This window comes from Periplaneta americana, chromosome 3 (assembly GCF_040183065.1).
Source record: "Periplaneta americana isolate PAMFEO1 chromosome 3, P.americana_PAMFEO1_priV1, whole genome shotgun sequence".
NCBI classification, from domain to species: domain Eukaryota; kingdom Metazoa; phylum Arthropoda; class Insecta; order Blattodea; family Blattidae; genus Periplaneta; species Periplaneta americana.
Window position 1 is genome coordinate 166688844 of NC_091119.1, and position 14909 is coordinate 166703752.

Consider the following 14909-nt stretch of genomic DNA (forward strand, 5'->3'; position numbering starts at 1 on the left):
TATTAACATAGAAAGGCTTTCTATATTAATAGGCATCATCCTAATGTAAAAAATAAGAAGATTACTTTTCATCAACATCCGCCCCCTAATGATGATGATGGTGGTGAAGTCAGAAAGAAAATGTTTCTTTCTGTTGTATCTCAATAGTTTCAGGAATAGGTCATTTTTATCGATGAAGAGTCACATTGTTGATGCTATCTTCCCAGATAAGAACGGTTTTAATTTTTAAGTGCTGCTGTATAATGAATCCTTTTGGATTCTGGAGCGAAATTTCGAGTAGGAATGACTGTAGGTTTTGATCTCAGTAGGGGCAAAACACTTCCTAGATTTTTAAGAGTAAAATTCTGTGCGGATTATCTCTCTGCTGATATAATGCAACGAAACTAACACACTTGAAAATACACGTTGTTGTGAATACAGTAGGCCTATGTTTTAAAAAGTCTGCATAATTTATTAAAAAGTAAAAAAGTTTGACTTCTCTGCAGGGTTGGTTACCTCTACTGTCTCCCTCCCCTGCAAATGGTCCTGCCTTAGAAGCGAAAATTCCGACAGAATATTCTGGGACGATACCAACCTTGTACTCATTTTCAGGACTATCCCAGTCAGTTTAAAAATGGATGAACTCTTTCCACACATAGATACATTAGGGTTTCCATACATTACATTTTTTTCCTTTCCATGCGACCTAGTTCATATGTCTCATGTTCCTCATGGCTACAATATTTTGTCTGTGTGCATGTAATATTTAAATTATCACCACTAACAGAACTGAGTTTTAACAATACAGTTAGGCAATGTGGCTTAAACGCGAATAGTTCATGTTGTTCTAGGCAGCTAAAAGCCGCTCCCTCCATGAACTAAGTGGCATGAAAAGGGGTATAGATTCAAGTCAATACGGTAAATTACAGGGCTAGATAGAGGCAGTCTTGCCGTTTTTTTATATACATTTGAATATGCATTTATCTTACAGGTATAAGTGTGAGTTCGGATTTACAATTGAAGGTCGAAGAATTCTAGTGGATGATATCAGAGTTCGAGGTGTAGGAAAATCAATGATCCATACAGACACTACAATTCCAGAAGCAAAAGATCCACCCAAGGCTGACAGGGTAAGTGTTTTGGTATTGTTGAAATTACAGTATTGTGTGTAAATTACTTTCATCTCATTCTTAACATCACTGTGAAGTGATGTAACATATGAAAGTCTGTCTATTGCAATACAAAAGCGAATAAATTCTTACATTGCTTTATAAAATAACCCGTAAATAGGATAGTGGTTTTATTTAAAAAAAATTCGTTTTCAAATTTCAAGATTACGGTGTTATTGCCAATTTATTAAAATGATGTATGTAGGCTATATGCAAGTTTTGTAAGTTTAGTTAACAAACTTATTAAACACAATAAGAATGATATCTATATGCAACATTTTCTGTACCATATCCAAGTTAGCTATGTTCCTCATCACACTTGTAAAATTTGATAAATCATAAAATGCTGCTAGATAAATTAGATTATTATGGAATTAAAGGTGTTTCACACCAATGATTTCACTCATCTCATAGATAGGAAACAGAAAGTTGAAATCAATACAACTATGAAATCTGCATCGACATGGGGAACTATTAATAATGAAATTCCTCAAGGATCAGTATTAGGTTCCCTACTTTTTCTAGTCTTTATAAATGATCTTGCCCCCCTCATAAAAGATGTAGGTCATCCCATATTATTTGCAGATGACCCAAGTATAGTAATTACACCCAAAAACTCCAACACATTCCAATCTTCAACAGAGGAAATTCTCGTCAAAATATGTGACTGGTTCTCAGTCAATAAATTGGTATTAAATTGTAACAAAACTAACATAATTCAATTTAAATCCTGTCCAAATTCAACCTCGAAAATTTCTAGCGCAATAATTAACAACAGATCCCTATTAGAAACAACAACCAAATTTCTTGGCTTAAAATTCGATAATGTGTTAAATTGGAAAAATCATATTGTGAATTTTATTAGTAACAACAATGTACTGTTAAACTTAACTAATATTTACAAAGCACTATTTACAAATCAGAACTACCAGTTCTCAGTTCACAGTTCTTCTATCTCAGTCACTCGAGTTCACCGTATTTCGAACCACAGACCTTCAGAGACAGTTCACTGTACTCGAACTCGGGTCCCTCCAACTGCGGTCCACTGCACTCGAACTCAGGTCCCTCCAACTGCGGTCCACTGCACTCGAACTCAGGCCTTCGGATGCTGACGCAGATGCGGACGCACACTCGAGTCGAACTCCGGCACACAAGTCTGGCTTGCTTGCTCTGGCTTACTCACTGACTTAATAACTGAAAACTGCAAACTGGAAAACTGCTGTCGTTCCTTCGCGTCCGTAATTTATAGCAACAGCGACGTAGCCTCGAAGGCTCCACGCGTCTCTAGAGATGGCACTCCAGAAAAATCCCGAGCCCTCTCCTCTCTACCAGCACCAGATGCGCGCGCACTCCCGCTCCACTCTCTCGCCGCGTTGGCCCTTTTCCCCTCTCCGCCGCGCGCCATCCCAAGTGCTCCGCGCGATCTTCTCTCTTGCGGGACGCTGGTCGTGAGTTCGAATCTCACGTCGCTGTCACATTGCTCCCTCCTTAGGACTGCTCGTCCCGGGCAGTCCCTTGGTAGGCTGCTAATCGGTCCAGATGCACCACCATCATCTTCCCTCGAGGTTGTCGCTGGATGCGGTACACCACGTCGTTGATCCGGGTCACCACGCGGTATGGTCCATCCCAGGCACGCTGCAGCTTTGGTGATTTCCCTTTGGTCCTGGTAGGTCGATACAGCCACACTAGGTCGCCCTCCTGGAATCCTGCAGAGTTGGCTAATCTGTCGTAGCGCACCTTCATCCTGTCGCTGGCCATCTTGAGGTGCTCTCTGGCCAGTTGGTGAACTCCATTCAACTTCTCGGTGAGTTCTGCCACATAGTCAGTTGCTGGCTGGTCGGCGCTGGGTGGCGTGCCAAACAGCAGATCACAGGGCAGGCGCAGCTCTCTCCCGAAGACCATGTTTGCCGGTGTCATCCCTGTTGTATCGTGGACCGAAGCTCTGTAGGCCAAGAGGAACAGTGGGACTCTGGCATCCCAGTCTCGTTGATGGTTGGACACCACCTTCCGCAGATGCTCTTCCAAGGTTTTGATGTAGCGTTCCACCATACCATCGGACTGTGGGTGGAGGGGAGTGGTCCTGGTTTTATGCACCCCCAGACGCTCGAACAATTCTCCCATCAGGTTGGATTCGAAGTTGCGCCCCTGATCGCTATGCAATTCCCGGGGCACCCCGAATCGGCAGATGAAGTTGTCAAGCAGCGCGTCGGCCACCGTCGAAGCCTCTTGGTTGGGAATCGCGTACACCTCTGGCCATTTTGTGAAGTAATCCATGGCGACTAGCAGGTAGCGGTTCCCGCGATCCGTGACCGGGAACGGTCCAGCAACGTCGATGGCGATCCTCTCAAAAGGAGCTCCCACGTTGTACTGCTGCATGGCTCCCCTGCTGCGTGTCCTTGGTCCGCGACTGGCTGCACAGGTGTCGCATCTTCGGCACCATTGTTCCGTGTCGGTTCTCTGATGCAACCAATAGAACCTCTGCCTTAACTTGTCCAGCGTCCTGTTGGCTCCCAGGTGGCCTCCAGTCACTCCAGCATGAGTCTCCTCCAGCACTTCCTTCACCTTGCTCCTGGGCAGGACAAGTTGTTCTATGCGGGTCCTTCCATCGGCCGACTCCCAAATCCTCTTCAGGATACCGTCCTTGACAGTGAAGGATTCCCACTGGGCCCAGTAGCTCTTGTAAGTGGTGCTACGGTTGGCGATATCGGCCCATACTGGTCTCTGGCCGGACTCCACATCACGCAGTAGCTGTCCAATGTTTGGGTCCTCCAGCTGCTCCCTCCTTATGGCGGCGTTATCCCATCCTGGGCTCGGCTGGGCGGCAATTGCTCTTACTGCGTGGGCGCCATCCCGCTCTTCTACTTTCAGGCAGTGTTTGCAGCCATCCGGGCACGGACGTCGTGACAGGGCATCAGCGTTGGAATGTTTCTTCCCTTGTCGGTGTTCAGAGGTGAAGTTGTACTCCTGCAGACGTTGAACCCAACGGGCGGTCTGCCCCTCCAGATTCTTGAAGCCCAATAGCCAGGTGAGTGCAGAATGGTCTGTCCTTAGATGGAATTCCTGGCCATACAAATATTTGTGGAAGTGCTTCAGGGCTTCCACAATGGCAAGAAGTTCTCTACGCGTCACACAGTAGTTTCTCTCAGCCTTGGATAGTGTTCGGCTGAAGTAGGCAATCACCCTCTCTTGCCCGTCCTGTTCCTGAGAGAGTACTCCGCCGATGCCTACGTTGCTAGCGTCCGTGTCGAGCGTGAACTTCCTTCCAGGGATGGGATATCCCAGTACAGGAGCAGTGCAGAGCGCCTCTTTCAGCGACTGGAAGGATGACTCCGCCTCGTCTGTCCACTGGAATTGTCGTTTCTCCTCGGTCAGCTGGGTTAGAGGCTTAGCGATGTTGGCGTACCCAGCTACGAACCTTCTGTAATAAGTGCAGAGGCCGAGAAAGCGGCGCAGCTCCTGCTTGTCCCTCGGTCTCGGCCATCCTCTGACGGCTTGTAGCTTCTCCGGGTCCGTGGCCACTCCGTTGGTCCCTACTACGTGTCCCAAGTAGTTGACCTTCTTCTGGAATAGATGACATTTCTTCGGGTTCAACTTCAGTCTGGCTTGTCGCAGTCTCTCGAACACTTTCCTCAGGTTCAACAGCTGTTCGCCGAAAGTCTTGCCCACCACGATGACGTCATCAAGGTACAGCAAACAGGTGTCGTATGTCAGGCCTCTCATTACGGACTCCATTAGTCTCTGGAATGTAGCCGGGGCGTTGCAGAGGCCGAACTGCATAACGGTGAACTGCCATAGTCCCTGGCCTGTAGAGAATGCCGTTTTCTCCTTATCCTCCGGATGTAGCGCCACCTGCCAGTATCCTGACTTGAGATCCAACGTCGAGAACCACTCTGCTCCGGCCAGGGTGTCCAAGGTGTCGTCAATTCGTGGAAGGGGAAAGCAGTCCTTCTTGGTGACGTCATTCAGTCTTCTGTAGTCCACGCAGAAGCGCAGGTCCCCATTCTTCTTCTTCACCAGCACCACAGGTGATGACCAAGGGCTGTCGGATTCCTCGATGACCCCTCTTGCTTTCATGTCCTCCAGTTGGTTGTCAATCTCCCTCTGTTTAGCTAGAGGGACGCGTCGAGGAGGTTGTCTGATTGGGCGAGCATTTCCGGTGTCGATGCGGTGCTGAACTTTCTCCGTTCTCCCGTAGTCATTTTCAGACAGACTGAACACGTCCTGAAATTCTGTCAGTAGATCGTGGACTTGTCTTCTTTCTCTTTTGCTTAAATTCGCCGGCAATTCTCGAGCCAGCTCTTTCAGTGATGGGTCTAGATCTGGACGTGGTCGGTGACACTCCTCGTTTTCTGCCAGAGACGTCACAGACACCACCGGCTCGACGTTACCTAGTACAGTTCCACTAGGCACCTCCTTGTCCCGATTGGTGACATTCAGGACCCTCACCGGTACCACCTTCTGATTCGGGAGTAAGGATCTGGCCACATAAACCCCATCTATCGGAGTTGTTTGCGAATCGAGGAGCAGGTTTCTCTTAGGTTTTCCGTCCAGTCTTGCCGTCACCACCATCTCGCAGCCTGCTGGGATTGTCACTTGATTCTCCAAGGTGAGTCTGCTGGCCATGGGTTGGTCTTCGACGTCTCTCAGGAACACTTCATCCTGACCAAAACGCAGGATACGGCGCCGGACGTCCACCGTTGCATCGAAAATCCGCATGGCGTCGAGTCCCAGGATGACGTCTTCAGTGATGTTGGCGACGAACACCCACATCTCCAGTCTCCTCTTTCCCAATGTCAGATCCAGGAAAACCTCCTTTTGGATGGGCAGGTTCTCGCCTGAGGCAGTACGTAGCTCATACCGGCGCAGCGGCGTCCTCCCAGGTAGTCCACGCACGACTTCTGGTCTGGCGATAGTGAGCGACGCCCCGATGTCTACCAGTACTCTGCATGGGCGGCCTCTTATCCATCCGTCAGCAATCAGCCCATCGTCGCATCTTCTGTTAACCGTCTTCAAGATCAGCCGAGGGGATGGTGATGACGGCGCCGATGTGCCCCTCATCGCATCGGCCCCTTTTAGTTTTCCTGTTTGTGACCAGATCGGTCACAGTCCCTCCTCAGGTGTCCAGGCTCGCCGCAGGACCAGCAGGTGGGCACTCCTCGTCTTCGTCGCTCGGGTGATTTCGGTTGACGTTCCTCGACGTCGGCCGCCGCGACGCTCCTAATCCGGTGCGATGCCGAGACGTTCGCAGTCAACTTGGCTGCCTCCATCCTGAGGGCCGCCGCCAGAGCTGCGTTGATGGTGCGATGCTCTGCTAAGAGTAGCTGTTGTCTTATTTCCGGGTCTCGAACTCCGCTGCCGAAGGTGTAGGCCGCCTCTCCAGCGATGAAATCATTAGGTAGGCCCCTGAGGGCCTTATGGGCCAGTTGTTCCACCGCCATCGCGAATTCTTGTAGGGACTCGCCTGACTGTTGGACCCTCGTTTTTAGTTGGGTCCTAAATGCTGCAGCAAGTTGATGGTCACCATAACGTCCCTCCAGGGCCGCCATTATCTCAGCGGCTGTCCCATCTCCTGGAACGCTGTGAAGAATCTCCGACGCCTGTCCTTGAAGCGCGGTCAGCAGCTGAGTAGTCTTCTCCGCTGGTGTCCACCCATTATGTGCTGCGGTGGCCTCGAACTGGCGACGGAATATTGCCCAAGACGTCGTACCGTCGAACTTTGGCGTCTTGACGTTGTGATGTCTGGCTGAAGGCGATGATTCCGCAGGGCCACTATATGGAGTCCTCAACTCTGTGGCCGTTTCTTGCATGGCACGTCGAACCTCCTCGGCAACTATCTGTTTCTGTTCTCTAGCCTGGCGATCCACCAACGCGAGGATGTGCTTGTTTTCTTCAGCATGTCGGTCCATCAACGTGAGTATGTGCTTGTTTTCCTCGGCGTGTTTTTCCATCACCTCACTCGTCTTGTCCAGCAACTCGCTCGTCTGCTCTTGACGACGCTCGAGATCGCGGATTTTGCCGTCGAAATGGTCTACCTCCTGTCTCAATTCGGTTACTGTCTCGTTTATAGTTGTAAAATTCTTGTTTAGGTTGTCAAGGTCGGCTTTGAGTTCGTCTTTCACGATGGCGACAATTCCATCTACGTGGGCCGAAACGCTTTCAATTTGCGTAGTGACGTCATCTTTCACTCCGCTTATGTCGGCTTTCACTCCGCTTATGTCGCCTTTCATCTCCGTTTTCACTTCACTTATGTCGCCTTTCACTTCACTTATGTCGCCTTTCACTTCACTTATGTCACTTTTCATCTCCGTTTTCACTTCACTTATGTCGCCTTTCACTTCACTTATGTCGCCTTTCACTTCACTTATGTCACTTTTCATCTCCGTTTTCACTTCACTTATATCGTTCTTCAACTCACTGATGTGCTTGTTCATTTCGTCTTTCATTTCTGCTTTCATTTCCGCGATGGCTTGCAGGATCTGCTGTAGGTTCTCCATTGTCGATAATGTCCCGGTTCTGACACCAATGTGAATTTTATTAGTAACAACAATGTACTGTTAAACTTAACTAATATTTACAAAGCACTATTTACAAATCAGAACTACCAGTTCTCAGTTCACAGTTCTTCTATCTCAGTCACTCGAGTTCACAGTATCTCGAACCACAGACCTTCAGAGACAGTTCACTGTACTCGAACTCGGGTCCCTCCAACTGCGGTCCACTGCACTCGAACTCAGGTCCCTCCAACTGCGGTCCACTGCACTCGAACTCAGGCCTTCGGATGCTGACGCAGATGCGGACGCACACTCGAGTCGAACTCCGGCACACAAGTCTGGCTTGCTTGCTCTGGCTTACTCACTGACTTAATAACTGAAAACTGCAAACTGGAAAACTGCTGTCGTTCCTTCGCGTCCGTAATTTATAGCAACAGCGACGTAGCCTCGAAGGCTCCACGCGTCTCTAGAGATGGCACTCCAGAAAAATCCCGAGCCCTCTCCTCTCTACCAGCACCAGATGCGCGCGCACTCCCGCTCCACTCTCTCGCCGCGTTGGCCCTTTTCCCCTCTCCGCCGCGCGCCATCCCAAGTGCTCCGCGCGATCTTCTCTCTTGCGGGACGCTGGTCGTGAGTTCGAATCTCACGTCGCTGTCACAATATTAAAGAAATTATCCCCTAACTAAATTAAGCTTGTTTTGCTATTAGATCTATGCAAAATATAGTAAATATTAATACCTTAAAAACAATATACTTTGCATACTTCCACTCGGTAATGAGTTTTGGAATAATATTCTGGGGAAATTCCACAGATAATAACAGTATATTTCTATTACAAAAAAGAGTAATTAGAATAATAGTAGGTGCCAAATCTAGGGAATCGTGTAGGACTATTTAAAAAAAACTACAGATAATGCCAGTGGCTTGTCAGTATATCTTTTCATTAATAATCTTCCTCGTATGTAATCGTGAAAACTTTGTAACTAATTCAACAGTTCATAGCATAAATACACGTCAAAAAAATGACTTTCATACTCCATCAGCAAGTCTATCGTGCTTTCAAAAAGGAGTGCGTTATATGGCAGTAAAAATTTTTAATAGCCTCCCTACCGATATAAAAAATGAAACTCAAAACATAAGATTATTTAGGGCCAAATTAAAGAAGTACCAGTACCTAATTTCTCATGCCTTCTATTCTGTAGGTGAATTCATGACATTCAATAACACTTCATGAAATTGATACTAAAACTTTGTGTTGTACTAGTAGACTATATTGTAAATCTCTTCTGTATATTTTTCATCTAGACTGTGACTATAAATTAAGACTTTATAATAGTATTAAGTTTTTTGACTTGTTCCATATTCTAGCTGTAAAGCAATGTATGAATACCATGGAATGTTAATAAATACAATACAATACAATACAATACAATACAATACAATACAATACGAAAGTCTGTCTATTGCAATGCAAAAGCGAATAAATTCTTATGTTGCTTTATAAAGTAACCCGTAAATAGGATAGTGGTTTTATTTTTAAAGAATTCGTTTTAAAATTTCAAGATTATGGTGTTATTGCCAGTTTATTAAAATGATGTATGTACATGCAAGTTTTGTAAGTTTAGTTAGCAAACTTATTAAACACATAAAATTTACTCTGTCACACGTTAAAAGTGTTAAAATTGTTAAAAAGGTATTTACCTTCGACAGACGGCCCGTTTCGACGCTATTTGTCATCGTCTTCAGTGTCTCTTGAATCACTGCTGATTTTGGCTCTGTGATGTGCAGTTGTCGATGGTAGGGGTGGGGGTGTGTTGCTCCTATGGTGGGGGTTGGTTGTCTGTATGCTATGACGTACTATGACGTCAAACAATGTGTGCGTATTGAACTGTAGTTGCGTATTAAGTATATATTGTGGGTGTGCTATTGTATTCTTATATATTTCGTATTGTTCTAGGATGTTTAACTGTGAACTTTTTGGTGTGATGTGTAAAATTTCCATATCTGTTTCTATATTATTGTAGTCATGATTATTGTCGATAATGTGATCTGCAAAATTTGATGTAATGTAAGGTTTGGTTATAGCTTTAATATGTTCGTTGTATCTTGTATGAAAGGATCTTCCTGTCTGTCCTATGTAAAAATGTGGGCAACTATTGCATTTTAATTTGTAAACTCCAGTTGAATTATATATATTTGAATGTTTAGTGTGGTTATTTAAGTATTTCTGTGTTGTGTTATTTGTTTTGTATGCAATTTTGTACTTTAGTTTTCTGAATGAAGTTGCAATTTTGTGGGTATTGGTATTGTGATATGTTAATGTTATGTATTTATTCTCGCGTGCTGTTTGTGTTGGTTTGGTCTGTTTTTGTTTTGCCTTTTTTATTAGTGTGTCTATTATGTTAGGGTTGTATCCATTGTCTTGTGCTATATATTTCATCGTGTTTAATTCTTCAGTGTAGTTGTCATTGTTCATTGGTATATTAATTAATCTGTGTGTCATTGTACGGAAAGCTGCATGTTTATGTTGTGTGGGATGATTTGATGAATTGTGTATATGTGTTGTGGTTGTAGTGGGTTTCCTGTATATTTTGAATTCGTGTCTGTTATTTGTTTTGGTTATGGTGATGTCTAAGAAGTTTATAGCTTGCTTATGTTCCATTTCTACTGTATACTTTAATTTGGGGTGTATTTTGTTGAGTTGTTGATGTATGTTTTCTATTTGTCAGTAGAAATGGAACATAAGCAAGCTATAAACTTCTTAGACATCATCATAACGAAAACAAATAATAGACACGAATTCAAAATATACAGGAAACCCACTACAACCACAACACATATACACAATTCATCAAATCATCCCACACAACATAAACATGCAGCTTTCCATACAATGACACACAGATTAATTAATATACCAATGAACAATGACAACTACACTGAAGAATTAAACACGATAAAATATATAGCACAAGACAATGGATACAACCCTAACATAATAGACACACTAATAAAAAAGGCAAAACAAAAACAGACCAAACCAACACAAACAGCACGCGAGAATAAATACATAACATTAACATATCACAATACCAATACCCACAAAATTGCAACTTCATTCAGAAAACTAAAGTACAAAATTGCATACAAAACAAATAACACAACACAGAAATACTTAAATAACCACACTAAACATTCAAATATATATAATTCAACTGGAGTTTACAAATTAAAATGCAATAGTTGCCCACATTTTTACATAGGACAGACAGGAAGATCCTTTCATACAAGATACAACGAACATATTAAAGCTATAACCAAACCTTACATTACATCAAATTTTGCAGATCACATTATCGACAATAATCATGACTACAATAATATAGAAACAGATATGGAAATTTTACACATCACACCAAAAAGTTCACAGTTAAACATCCTAGAACAATACGAAATATATAAGAATACAATAGCACACCCACAATATATACTTAATACGCAACTACAGTTCAATACGCACACATTGTTTGACGTCATAGTACGTCATAGCATACAGACAACCAACCCCCACCATAGGAGCAACACACCCCCACCCCTACCATCGACAACTGCACATCACAGAGCCAAAATCAGCAGTGGTTCAAGAGACACTGAAGACGACGACAAATAGCGTCGAAACGGGCCGTCTGTCGAAGGTAAATACCTTTTTAACAATTTTAACACTTTTAACGTGTGACAGAGTAAATTTTATGTTTTTAACAAAGGGTTAACGAGAACTTTAATCGATGATTATTAAACACAATATGAATGATACCTATGTGCAGCATTTTCAGTACCATATCCAATTCAGTTTTTACAATTTATATAGATTTTAATACACAGCTGCATTCATTTATTAACAAAATGGTGGAATTAATGTGTCGTCAAAAAAAAAAAAAAGACAAATTAAGAAATTGTTACTTAAGTAGTATGTTTTGAAAATGTTTACTGAACATTATTGCATATCTGGATAAATTGATATTGATACGTAGATAGTGAATGTGAACGAAATTTAACTATCAGTTCAGGAGACATTTTTGTAAATAGATAGAAAAACATGCCAAAACCAGTTTTTTAAATCAGTGATGCAAACTTTTATTTCTGCAAAAATGTCAAAACTGATCTTTAGCAATTTTGCATAATGAGAAAATAAAAATTTCAAAAGAGTTTTAAAAGGTTTTATGCTTGACCATGCCGAAATGTAGTAATTATACACCTGGTAGCAGCCCTTTAATGGACCTTATTAAAGTATACCTATTCATTAAAGTTCACTTCTTCAACCAATCAGAACGCGCCACTGTAGTAATATGAAAGTGCAAGTATCGATTTTTCTCGGATATGCAATCGAAAGACAACTAGCGAAACGTCACGGAGGCTGGAAATCCAATACTGTCGCAGAAGGATATGTTCTGTTACTATAATAATTAGCGTTAATTGTAAGTAATATTCAAATAAATTCAATTTGTCATCTCGTTTTTCAATGTCTAAATCAATTTCAATGTTATATCAAGATCAATGTTCATTTACTCTCTAGATTATATCAAGGTCAATGACATTTGTTCCTGGGGAAAAAATCAATACTTTCGCATCTGCGCACATCTCACAATTTACGAGATTGCACAAGGTCAGTTCCGTTCCCCAGTCACATAAGAATAACATGAATACTTATGAATAATTTCAAGTTAGAAATATGGTCGAGCATAAAAAGTCGTATGAAACTTGCCTATAATGGTAATTAAGACGCTCGTATGAAAATTATGAAACTCGCTTGCACTCGTTTTATAAATATACTCGCGTCTTAATTACTACCATTATAGGCTCGTTGTATAATGTGCTATTATATCTGTTGTTTTTTTTTCTGCAGGAAACTAAGGTTTATTTTGAGAATGGGTACCATAAAACTTCAGTATATCTGTTGAGCAATCTGAAGGCAGGACATACAATTCATGGTCCAGCCATCATCATGGACAATTTGAGTACAATTCTAGTTGAACCTGACTGCACTGCCGTCGTTACGTCAAGAGGAGATATTAAGATTGAAATCAGATCTGGAGAGCAAAAGAAGATAGGAACAGAACTGGATGCTATACAACTCAGCATTTTCTCACATCGCTTCATGAGCATTGCTGAACAGATGGGCAGGTTGGTAACTTCTGTGTACAGAATTATATAGAATGAATTTTTCACAGCATTCTAAGTGCTTATTCATTCTATTCAAGCAGAGAAACTGACTCGGACTTATGACCATGTTTTATGAAATATTCTGCTGTTCGTGAAATTTCAATAAAAAGTGAATCAAAATAAAATCATATTTTCAGCTATACGTTGAAAATTGTTATTATTTAAAATGTTATCATTATACACTATCTCTTTTTATTATTAGAAAATATATATATTTTATTACAGAATTTTACAACGTACTTCAATTTCAACAAATATCAAAGAACGATTGGATTTCTCCTGCGCACTTTTTGGCCCAGATGGAGGTCTCGTATCTAATGCTCCTCATATCCCTGTGCACCTTGGATCCATGCAGGAAGCTGTTCAGTATCAGGTAATTAATTTATTATGAGATTTGATGTCAAAATTATAATTAATGAAAATCTTTAATTATGGTTTACAATACAACTACACTCTACCAATGAACAAGTCATACGCCTCGGCCAAGACATAAAAGACAGTTTTAACAAGAAAGAAGATACCTTGGCAATATTATTGACTTTCAGCTAGCATATGACTCTGTTTGGAGAAATAAATTATTACTAAAACTCCAGAAATTAGGTATATCCAGCAACATGTTCAGATGGGTATCAGAATTCCTTAGTCAACGATTCATTGCCACTAAATTCAATAACTCACTTTCTAGTTACAGACAAACATATCGAGGTCTACCTCAGGGCGCTGTCCTCAGCACAACTTTATTCAATATTTATATAAATGACTTACCCTCCCTATTAGAGGAATCAAACATGAAAACAGCACTATTTGCAGATGATATAGTTTTGTGGACTTCCGGATCTTACAGACATAGAGACAAAATTCAAAATTCTGCTCTTAAAGCTCTAAATCAACTACATGAATGGAATACATCAAATTTGATGACACTCAATTTAAGCAAAAGTAACTACCAAATATTTTCTCTTGGTAAAAAAGAAAGAGAATTCAGTATCCAATACAATGGCCAACACCTTCCTAGGACTTATGAATCCAAATATCTTGGAGTTATTTTCGATAGTAAGTTAACATGGAGCAACCATTTGAAATACATTTCTGAAAAAACTCGTAAAAGATTCTCCCTTCTAAAAAGACTAGCAGGAAAGAAATGGGGATGCTCTAGGAATACTTTGAACACTACATACAAAATGTTTATACAGCCAGTGCTGACATACTGCGGAGAAATTTTAATTACTTCACCTTTCATAAACGAAATAGAATATGTTCAAAACCAAGCTCTCAGACTCATTACTGGTGGAATTAAAACAACTCCAATAGATTCTATGAGATTCCTCACTAATATTAACAGCATCAAAATGACAATAGAAGAAAAAGCACTGATTCAATATGAAAAGCTTATTAGATTACCAGGAAACAATTGGCATTCATACAGTCCTCTCTGTAGATTGAAAACTCAAAAAAGTTTCATATCCATTGTTCAAGAATTAAAACAGAAAATCAATATCCCGAATTTAAAAAAAACCTACAAATTAAACCAAACCCTTTGACTCTATTAAATATGGAATATAATCTAAATTTAACAGAAGAAATACTGAAATCAGAAGTAAACACTGAAATACTAAAATAATTGTCTTTAGAGACAATTAATATTAGATACCCTCCACAAAACTGGCTTCATTTATACACTGACGGATCCTTGATCTCCAGAGAACAAGGTGCCGGTGCAGGTGTTATGTGGTGTCTCTTCTCACTTTATAGATCTCTTGGGTATGGAACAACAAGTTTTGATGGAGAAATCATTGCAATAAGTGAAAGTCTCAGGAATCTTCTATGCCACATCAGTAAATTTAAAAATGCAGTTATATTGTCAGACTCCAAAGCAGCTATTCTATCAATGGTCTCTAAACACACACCTTCATCTCAAACAGCAGAAATAACTAAAATGCTCTCTCAATTAATATCACTCAAAAAAAGAATTGTATTCCAATGGATACCATCCCATTGTGGAATCCTGGGAAACGAGAATGTGGATGCTTTAGCAAAGAAGGGCAGCACT

General features: G+C 41.8%; 1 protein-coding gene across 1 annotated transcript in view; it reads left to right on the forward strand.

The window, feature by feature from the left end:
• Positions 1–14909, forward strand: part of LOC138696825 (5-oxoprolinase) — a 69425-nt gene that overhangs the window by 33845 nt on the left and 20671 nt on the right. The window contains exons 10-12 of the mRNA XM_069822269.1: positions 971–1109; positions 12543–12820; positions 13085–13232. Coding sequence (XP_069678370.1) covers positions 971–1109; positions 12543–12820; positions 13085–13232 — 565 coding nt within the window. The remainder of the gene's footprint in view (positions 1–970; positions 1110–12542; positions 12821–13084; positions 13233–14909) is intronic.